Raw genomic sequence first — 10,514 nt, forward strand, 5'->3', positions numbered from 1 at the left:
AAGTCCCAGGTTACGATGGTGGCTGGTCGTATGGAACAAGGTTTCCTTCTACGAGGCGGTCAGCCCAATCGTTCCACAGCAATCGACGTATATTGAGTAACGGCAATGTACCCCAGCTTTATTTCTACCGCCGCTGCAGCGCGACGGCGTGTCGCCCGGCAATGCAGGCGTCTGTCATCTGCCACTGAGGTGGAGCCCGGCATGGGTATACTCCTCCAGTCGACAAACACGAGTAAGGAGTTCAGATGGATCATGGACGACTCCATCTTTAATCTCTCTCTTTACACATTCAACGGCCTTCTGGCCCACCTTGTGGCCGTGGCCAGAGAAGTCGAATGCACGCAATGTATACTGCTTTGAGCAGTGGCATCGCGCTTGTGAAGGCGCTACCTTGCCTGGGGGCGGAATTAGCTGCGAGCGATGACAACATAGCTTGCATGGTCAACGCTGCGCAGTCGGGAGACGTTGATAATAGACTTAAGATTATGCATAGGCCCCAATCGAGTGAGGCGATCCCAGCAGGCATCTAGGGCCCAGTTCGGATGGTTGTTTCCGCAAGCAGACTGCCAAGCAGAGACCGTTGTCTGATACCAGGCCCGGGCCCCAGCAGGCGGAGAAATAAAACGAGCCAATGGGCACCGGGGCCGCCCCTGTTCCCAGCGTTCTGGAACCAGCCGGCTGAAGGGTTTTAGCACTCCCCAAGGCTCCCCAAGGCTCCCCAAGGCTGCCCGCTCGACTCGGCAGCGCCCGAAACAGCGCTAGCACACAGACGGGCCAGGAAACACCCACAAGGAGCATGGCGATGGGGTTGCCAAGTCCCGAACCTGTTTTCGACAGATGAAAGTTAAAATGAGCAGAGCCTCAGTCGCAGTGGGTTTCCCGGTCCAGCTGAGCCTCTGGCCGGGATCAGTCATGAGAGTGCCCGCAGTTCAACGGGGTATCCAACGGGGTATCCATCCCCTCCTGGCACGGAGATTGTAGTGTAGACAGGCCGTCAAGTCCTGCCAACCATCAGAACATTGCAAGATGCTCCATCGCCAGCAGAGATATAAAGACTCAGACCGCTCGGTTGGATATGCCACTCTCACTTACAACACCAGCTTCTAATCAGCATTCTCTCCTTCCTCGTCCAACTTCCTGACATTCTCTCTTGACCCGGGTGGTTATACATTCGCTTCCGCTTACCATACTCCAAACCTCTTACACAAGCTTCTTCAAGCCAACCTTTCCGGTCTAACACCAACCCTACCTCACAATGAAGTACTCCGTCGTCCTCGCTGCCCTCGGCGCCTCCGCCGTCATGGCCTCCCCGGCCGGCGACGTCACCCCCAACACCATGTTCGCCCTCGACAAGCGTGCCAGCTTCCCCATCCCCTCCTCCAAGGGCTCCGTCACCTACAAGTCGGCCCAGAAGATCTCCGGCACCTTCGACGGTGGCATGAAGACCTACGGCCGTGGCGTCAGCTGCACCGGTCAGGCTGAGGGCGGCGACTCGGACGCCGTCTTCATCCTCGCCAACGGCGCCACCCTCAAGAACGCCATCATCGGCAAGGACCAGATCGAGGGTGTCCACTGCGAGGGCTCCTGCACCGTCGAGAACGTCTGGTGGTCCGACGTCTGCGAGGACGCTCTGTCCCTCAAGGGCGACGGTAACGCCAAGATCGTTGGCGGTGGTGCCAGCGGCGCTGCTGACAAGGTCATCCAGCACAACGGCATGGGTACCGTGACCATCGACGGCTTCACCGCCGTCGACTTCGGCAAGCTGTACCGCAGCTGCGGTAACTGCAAGAAGATGGGCCTCCGCAACGTCGTCGTCAAGAACGTCAAGGCCTACAACGGCAAGTCCCTCGTCGGCATCAACTCCAACTACGGCGACAAGGCCACCATCACCGGCACCTGCGCCACCTCCGTCAAGGAGATCTGCGTCGAGTACCAGGGCACCAGCCCCGGCAACGAGCCCAAGAAGATCAGCTCCGGCCCCAGCGACCACTGCGTCTACAAGACCCTGAGCAGCTGCTAAGCAGTCAAACATCTCTACCGAGACACAACAAGCTTTGGAGGAGAGAAGCAGCGCTCTTGAGTCCAGCACCGAAGCATAGCCAGCCTTTTGGCCTGGTGGATAATTTCCTGTATATAATTCTTTAAGACCACATCGGTACATACAATATCAAGACAGCATTTTTGTCGAAACATCTTTAGTCCTGCATTTCCACCCACATTTGTGAACATGAAACAATGACATGCACTAACCAGGGTTACCAACCTTCTGCGCTGGAGTCGAACGAGACACTAAGGTCTTCAACGAACCAAATGGTTGGTTATAGAAACCCACATAATCACTAGTTGACCGCGATGGGAATGTTGGGGGCACAGAAATCCCGTACATAGATGAAAAGAGCGCGTTCATCTCGCAGCAAGTTGGAAGTACCTGTGTATTATCGTCTACTCAGATTTTTACAGCCAAGGCTAGAGCGAATCCGTCATTGTTTAGATAATTCATGGTCAAGTTCGAGTGTCGTAATCTATAGATGTGGATACGTATTCGGTGCATTTGCAGATATCTGGATGAGAGACTGTTTCACTCGGCATCCATACGCGACCTCCAGTTCAACTGACTTTAGTACCAGCAGGTTCACACTTCGTACATTTAGGGGAATCTGCAATGCAATGGCTTTGGATATTACGGTAGGCAATATTTAGCTGTTAAGTTGGTTTGAACGTCTTCCTAAGTAGCCTTGGCGTACTAAGAGGTGTTTCAGCATCCGTGACTGTACGATAATCGCCTTGGCCCCGAATCTCGATATATTATATTATCCACACAAGAGTTGGCAGCAAAAGTGATTCACTGATATCTTCAAACCCTACAAAATACCAACCCGTAGAAAGAACTTTGTGCTTTGCCGTATCAGGCACTGCTGAACAATTGACCAGCAGGGTGAAGACCTGGTAAAGCAGACTAAGGGTGGCTTGAAGAAATCATGAGCTGTATGATTAGTGATTCACCGTCAGGGGCTCAGCGGGCCCAGGACAACTCGACTTAAATCACTACTGCACTTGACTGCTGAGGGATATATAGTAACCTTAGTCCGAAGAGAAGAAGAACCCAGCTGGTTGTTAAATCTTTCGTACGTCTCCGTGTATGCAACATGCGACCAGAGTTCCAGGTCGAAGTGGTAAGCAATGGATCACCACACTCTCCTAGTAATACTTGATCTCCATGGGGCATCACATCACAGCCACATATTTGATTTCCAACTGCGGTGGTGAAACAGGAACTTATTGACAGGAAACTTGGAAGTATGAGGCTGGGTCTCCTTTTCTGGTGGGTCGATTATTCATCACTCTCTCGTCCCAATATATTGACTTCAGCAACCTCTTCCGTACTCGGACAATAATTTCACATACAACATAACTAATATCGAAGAGCAACAGTAGTGCCAGACATCGCCTCAATGATTCCTGCCACATTCCATCTGTCTCTAGAAGAAGTTGCTGCTCTCGCCCTCCTGCTAGCGTACCAACTGGGTGTCTTTGATCAGTATGGTCAGGAACCTCCCAAGACCAGTCCCCCAGCCTCCATCTCTCATCCGTTCGGCATAGTCCTCACCAAGTCTCTATCAATACCCACCAACCGACATAAGAAGGCGTGTATGCAGGACAACCCGCTGTCAACCCGATATTGCGACCCAGTCCCGCCGACTGAAAGTCCACAGACGCAACTCAACTAGACCGCAGCCCGTTTGCGTCAAGCAAACCTCGTGGACGGACGAACCTATTCGCAGCGATGGTGTCGCCTATAATCACACTCCCTGGGTAAACAAAGCCAAACCAAGGAATCCTTCTAGAGCGCCCGAGAAGCGCAAGAGGATCAATAGGCTCCTCCTGACAGCGCGCGACACGCATCCGAGCGCAGAACGGGGGCCCAAGCACGCGCCTCGCCTCGACAGCAAGCAACGCCGCAGCAACACCGTGACAGAGTCTATTCTCCGACTAGCGGGGCAAGCCTCCCAGGTTGCATGCTCCTATAGGATCAACAGCCTACCACACCCTACTTGGTCCCCTCCCCTTTCGGGCCTAGCACACGCCAACCGAAACCTAGAAACGACGTCCTCCCTCTCTCTGTTTGGTTTCTGCTCCCTTCGCCTGTTTCGCCCCGGGGCGGCTCTTGTCGTATTTGGGGTCGGCTTCCTCCTTCCCCCTTCGTGTCCCCGGCTGTTGACTGCAAGGCAACCCACCCCTCCTTTTCTCACCACCCCCCCGCCCCCGTCAGGGAGTCGGGAGGTTCGCTAAACGCTGCACGCAACCTCAGACACGTTTTCTGTTCGGGGTGTGGTGGGCCGGACGGATTAGACAAGACGATAAGACAAGGAGGAGATTATCGCTTGGGGGGTCGCGAGGCGAATCAGCGGCGCGAGTATGCAGTCCAACCCACGTGCTCCTGGAGGCATGCCGGGGCAGGCGGACAGGGGGCCTGCTGGACGGGCCTGCAGTTCGTTTCGACCGACTCTGCATGGCGCGGCCCGCGTATGGTGAGGCGTAGGGCAGGTATGGCGGGCGGTACCAGCGAATGGGGCCGGTTCAGCCAGCTCCCCAGGCCGGGCCTAGCCCGGGGGGATGGCGTTGGTTCCCGTGCTTGCATGAACGCCAGCATACACACATCCAATGGCGCCGCGCAACAAGAGACACATGGCAGCGCTGCAATTCTGCTGGCCCATGGATAATTGTGCGCTGGCCAGCAACACAGCCCCCGTTGTCTATGTAGGAGTCTGGGTTCTTTTATATTCATATTATATATATATATATTATTACTTGAAGACTGAATATAATTACTGTAGTAATGAACGTGACTTAACTTGCAATAGCTCGTGTCTTCGCCGCTCACATGCCACGGATTTCGGGAACGCAAGACATTTACTTTGACTCACTTGGGAGACTGTCTTAGTCAAACGCATATGTTGTGAAATTAAGTGAACCTAAGGTATAAAAACTCCTTTCCCCAATGATTTGACGCGATGCTATCCTTCTACTCAATCTCCCCTGGACGAAACGCGACCCAACATGAAATTCCCCTCACAAAAACATGGTGGTATCTCTCGGCAAGAGAACGAATCGCCCGTATGCGCAGCCTTGCTGAAGTGAAGAGTAAAACGATGAACACCAAGATCCATCTATGTACCAGTGCCAATTTTACCGCCCTGAGAGAAAATATGCGCGAAGAACAAGCTGGCGAATCGAATGACTTGTCAATGTGTGGAAACGAACAGAAATGATTGCAGTGTAAGCAAGATGCAGGTCAAACGACGCTGGCGTATTTGCCAGACTTGGCGAGAAATGAAGCCCGTTCGTAACCACCATGCTGAGCTGGAAAAAAAAAACATTCGACCCGGCTCGAACTGGACTTGGATCCTTCCGCATTGAAAACAGACGTTGAAAAGTCGCGTAAGTCGTCCAATCATCATATTGACAGTGACAACCAAAGGCTGCTCGTTGGCCGATTGGAGATATTATACATGCGCGCGGGCGCTTGGTCTAAGCCCCTGTACTGCATTGCGGTCCATGAACCGGCGTTGGGTTCACCAAGCCAAGGCCACAGCAATACAACCGCAGGATCGTGGTGAAACAGGTGAAACAGGTGACGTTCACAATAGAGTTTGCAGGGTCAATGACAATAGAAGCAGCAAGTGGCTACTCTACTCGTCATCGCGTTTGTCGGCACCCTGGCGCATACGCTCGCTCCACCTCCGCTTGCCCACTCGTGTTTCGTAATGAGGCGCCGCGGTCTTGACGTCCTGCATGATGGATTCGATGGCATTGCGAGTCTTGTTACGATAACAATCCACTATAAGATACAATTAGCGAACACAGGACTAGACAAGAAGGAATCACAACTACATACGAGCTCTTTGGAGGAAGATAGTCCTGCCCGAAAAGACACGGCTCTGTAGCCAAGCCATGCGATAACCGAGGTCGTTAAGGCGGACTTCTTTGCCGCGAGTGTGTCTACGGGTTCGTGGAATCGCAACTTCGCCTTCGGATCCATCGGACATAGGTACCTTGACCATGACCCGGTCTCGACCGGCGTGGCCTCGCGAGCGGCCGGTGCGCCCGCCGTCTACCTCGACGTCGTCGTCGCTGAGATCGTCCTGGAAGAAGCGACTGCCTGTTGCGCTGGGCGGCGGGCTCTGCATCTCCCGAGGGAAGTGGCTGCGAGGGTAGACCGACGAACTCTTGCGGAACGAGTCCGGAATCTCCTTGGTGTCGACAAGATCGAGAGCGACCCGAACTCGCAGGCGACAGCCGCGCTTGTTGTCGTCGACGAGGATAAACTTGCGCTTCTTAGCATCGGGAATGTCAGGGAACAAACCCTCAGGCTTGTCGTCGTCGTCCTCGTCCTTGGCCTGGTGGCGCGCCGCTATCGCGTTGTGGTGAGACGGGGGTGGGATGCCGGATGCGGAGCCGGCATTGCTGGGGTAGGGCTGGGGGTAGCCGGCAAAGACCTGGGCCTGGCGGACGTCGTCACCATGTCCGGAACCAGGGCCGGACGGGGCTTGGTGGTGGTGGTGGTGACCTTCGTCCATGTACTCTCCGTCCCCTGTAAGAAACAGTGGAGTTAGCTGCAGTCCAAGCGATTCAAGGCAATAGCAATGAGCATGAAGCAACAGAACGGTTTGCGATGGCAAAAAGACGATGTGTGGTGGAATGATATGTGCGCCAAAAAGGTTTTGTGTGTGCAGCGGGATGCGATGCAATGCCATGCAACTTTTGCCAGGAGACAGGCGGTCGAATCCGCCAAGCAAAGGACTAAAAGCGCAAAGCAACTAGGTAATGTACAGAGCAGTGCCAGAATACCCCTCCCAATATTTTACCAGAGACGCCTTCGCGGCGGTGGGCCGCTATATAACAAGACCGAAACAAGAAAGTACCAAACAGGTCCGAGGTATAATGTAAGAGGTATCAAGTAATCGCACAACGGCAACGACGACAACGACAACGACAATGCATCAATCACATCTGGTGAAACATACCGACTTCATCCCCTCCCTGAGAGTTCCCGTCTGAGTGAGCGTGGTGGTGGTGCATCTGCGGACCCATGTTGCTCATGCCAGGCTTCCCCATGGCCGTCCCACCGCCAGGGCCCATGGCGCCAGGGGTGGGCATCCCTGCCGGACCACTGGGGCCGGACATGTGTGCAGGATGGGGGGTCTGAACCGCCTTGCGATTGTTCATCTTGGCCATGCGGCGGACGCGACGGCTGCGCAGGCGCGGGTCCTGGTTGCTGTTTCGCCAGCTGTCGACGGCGCGCTGAATGAGACCGCGCTTCCCACGGAGCGAAGGGTTGAGCTGAGCCAGAGCCCACCCGACCGTGTTGCACTCCGTCTCGTACTGCAGGCGGTTGCCTCGGTACTGGTCCTTGGGGCAGCACGCGCGGGGGTAGACACAGTTCTCCGTCTTGAAATCGCTGGGCAGCTCGTCGGTGTTGACCGACTCCACGTCGCAGCGGATGGTGTACTCCATCTTGACGCGATCGCGCGAGTACTCAAAGGCAATCCACTGGACACCGTTATTATCCTGTCTGACTACCAGCGGGGTTGTGGCTGGGATGGGGCCGGGTGCCGCGTTGGAGTTCACGCCAGGAGAGGAGCCGCCCGGCGTCGACAAAGGTCCAGCTCCGTTCTGGGCGTGCTGCTGCTGCGGCGTGCCCATCGGTCCGGAGGCAGGTCTTTGGAGCTGGGGTGGCACTTGCGGCTCCATCTTGGCGTGGCGCGGGCTGCCCGTCATTCCCTGCTGCGCGTGTTGACTCGCATGCTGCGTCATCTGGTGCTGCGGACCAGCGTGGGACATCATCATGTTAGGCTGAGAGCCCATGGGCTGGTGTGGCTGCTGCGCATGTTGCTGGTAGGGAGAAGGCGCCGTCTGCGCAGGCATCGACGAGTACTGCGGCTGTTGCGCGCTGTAGTACATGGACTGCTGCTGCAGTTGCGAAGGAGCCGGCTGTCCATAGATGCTACGGTGCTGGTCGTGAGCAGACGGGGATGCCACCGAAGCTGGCGAATTCGACTGCGGCGTGTGGTAGGACATCGGCGGGTACGGTCTGGGCATCGGCGCGGCGGCCATCATGTCGGATGTGTCTGTACCACGATCAGTATGCGATTCGACGCGTCGGCCAGGCGCCGTGGGCGACGGGCGACGGGCTGCGACTTACCTGCGGCCGGGTAACCGCTGGTGGTTCCAGGAGTGCTGTACGGGCTGGGATGGGCGTAGTACGGGAGACCGTCCTGCGCGCTGTGGGCGCTCTGAGCCTGGCCTGCCGGCTGGTACGACGAGTAGGCCGAGGGATGCTGGGACTGCGGCGGAGGAGCCTGGTGGTGCTGCTGATGAACAATGCTCGAGGGTCGAGGATGTTGTAGATGTTGAGGAGCCGCCGGACCCTGCGAGTGGTGGGGGTGGTGCTGCATGGAGGAGACAACCATTAGTACGAACTTTGAGGTGTCAAAGCTAAATAATGATAACCGTGGAAAAGTCAAGATGTAGGACGCGTCGGTATTTTTATTTTTTCTGACACTGTCAAGGTCTGGGGAACCTTAAGCATGCTCCTCCCCTGGTGGACGAGGTTCAACGGCTGAGGCGTGCCTGGACGAGGGTGGTGTAGGTTCTGGGATTTGATGACCAGGGGCTTGACATGCATACACCGCGCTTCGGCATGAGATGAAGAGGGAAAGGACTGGAAAATAAGGAAGCGGTACCGGGAAATAAACACTACACACACAGTCACGCCCTCAAGGAGGAGTGGGTAGAAATCGGAAGCTGAACCCGATGATCGAAGGTTCACCAACTAGGTAACTCCTCCAAGCTTAATCGGGACGCGACGAGAGCAGTGCCTCGAGATCACCGGGAAAAGTATGAGGATGGGTCCAGACAGGGGACCTTGAGAAAAAACGCGACAAGAGATTTGGAGATCGGAGCGAGGATTCGAATGCGACAATGAAAGGGGCAGGGTCTGCGATATTTGAGAGAGGTACGGGATCCAAGGTGAAGGACAAGGTACGGGACAAGTCAGGTAGGGATTGTGTAGGGTGTAAAATGGAGCCCAGGTATGGGGTTTGCCGCGTATGATATGTGCTCGCGACCAGCCCTCTTCCCGGAGATATAGCAGGAGCGATATGACTGCTTGTTTGGTCCAGCAAAAGGACGTGCAATGCCTGCGGCAAAGCATAGGCTTGAGGGAATGGGGGAATTTTGGAGAAAAAATTCGTTGGCGAAAGGGGCGTGGCTCGATCAACGACCGACTGTGGGACGGCGCATGGAAGAAACGTGACAGGGGGCAGGGGGGAAGCCGCATTTTAGATGAAGTGGCCAATGGCGCCGGTCCTTGCAGAGCCGAGGAGGATTCCATGCCTAATAGAGTATCGAAGCTCCGGTGCTAGCCAGCAGCGAAGGGGGGGGCAAGGGGGGAGCAGGGCAGCAGGGGGAGCTTCCTCTGCGCGAGCTAGCAAGGACCAAGGCGGTGTGTGTGTGACAGGCGGCATTTAGGTACTTGAAGAACCGGTGCTCCCCGGGGCACTCGGATTAGTACCTCGAGGGCGACTTTTCCTCGAACGGTAAAGCTTCGTGTAGGGGGGAGGGATGGAGGAGAGGAGATTCGGGACCAGGCTGGTTGGCTGCGCTGGCCGACCGGTTTCGATCCGCTGGAAAGCTGACGGGAGGTATTCCCACAGTTCGAGACTCGGGGATGGGTAATTGTGCTCGTTGTACTGTATGAATGTGCGCTGTATGCAGTTGGCATTTTGGCTTTCGTGCGCAGCCACTGGACTGCGAAACGTCACCAGCAACAAGTCGTCTTGGGGGGGTCTCCTCCGTTCTGAATCAAGATGATATGGTGGGCTGACTGACGCGCTTGATTCGAAGCGACCTCACTTCGAGCAAAGTGGACCCGACCAAACGCCCAAGATCAATGCCGCTACTTCTGTCTCTCCACCACCGCACGCTTGTGAACGGACGGAAGCGAGCAGTACGCCGGACAGCTTCGCCTGGGTACATCTGACAGAACAGAATGCGCAAGCGTCAACCACCTGCCACGCTCGAGGTCACGCTCCCGTGGCGATTGATGCGATGATGTTGTACGGCTTGCGAGGCCAATCATCTCGCTTCGGAGATACGGCTGGCCCTCTGTCGCGATTGAGATTGGCAGCATCGCTGCCTTCTCTGCATTCGCTGCTCCATCCCCGGCCAACCGTTTCCATTGCCGGGCGTCTCATTTCCTCGCCGCCACGTCTGTTTCGCACTCGCGCCGTCCAGACTTGGTTCCTCAACTAGAGGGTTCCGAGCCATTGAAGATTACAGTGTGGCTAGTGCACCGGCGCGGGAGCGTTACGAATCACAGCATGCTGCGATGGTCCGCACTGCGCCGGTCCACTTGGGCTCGGACGTTGCAGACCAGGCACGTCAGCACCCAGTAAGGTGGTGGGGTCAAACATTCGCACCGCTGCCCTTGTCAGAGGAGGACCCGGGAAGAA

The 10,514-nt window shown here is 55.9% G+C and overlaps 2 protein-coding genes across 2 annotated transcripts; one reads left to right on the plus strand and one right to left on the minus strand.

Moving 5' to 3' along the window:
- Nucleotides 1–1,255: 1,255 nt before the first annotated feature.
- On the plus strand, nucleotides 1,256–2,020 carry JN550_001514 (uncharacterized protein; the record flags this gene model as incomplete). Its single annotated transcript, XM_049312707.1, has 1 exon — nucleotides 1,256–2,020. One exon carries the CDS (start codon nucleotides 1,256–1,258, stop codon nucleotides 2,018–2,020), a length of 765 nt encoding a protein of 254 aa, XP_049176365.1.
- Nucleotides 2,021–5,690: 3,670 nt separating this feature from the next.
- JN550_001515 (uncharacterized protein) lies at nucleotides 5,691–8,456 on the minus strand (the record flags this gene model as incomplete). The annotated part of the gene is made up of 4 exons (XM_049312708.1): nucleotides 5,691–5,839; nucleotides 5,897–6,592; nucleotides 7,026–8,129; nucleotides 8,204–8,456. The coding sequence occupies 4 exons, from the start codon at nucleotides 8,454–8,456 to the stop codon at nucleotides 5,691–5,693; spliced, it is 2,202 nt and encodes a 733-aa protein (XP_049176366.1).
- Nucleotides 8,457–10,514: the final 2,058 nt, after the last annotated feature.

This window comes from Neoarthrinium moseri (genome assembly GCF_022829205.1).
Source record: "Neoarthrinium moseri strain CBS 164.80 chromosome Unknown scaffold3_Wmoseri_CBS_16480, whole genome shotgun sequence".
Classification (NCBI taxonomy): domain Eukaryota; kingdom Fungi; phylum Ascomycota; class Sordariomycetes; order Amphisphaeriales; family Apiosporaceae; genus Neoarthrinium; species Neoarthrinium moseri.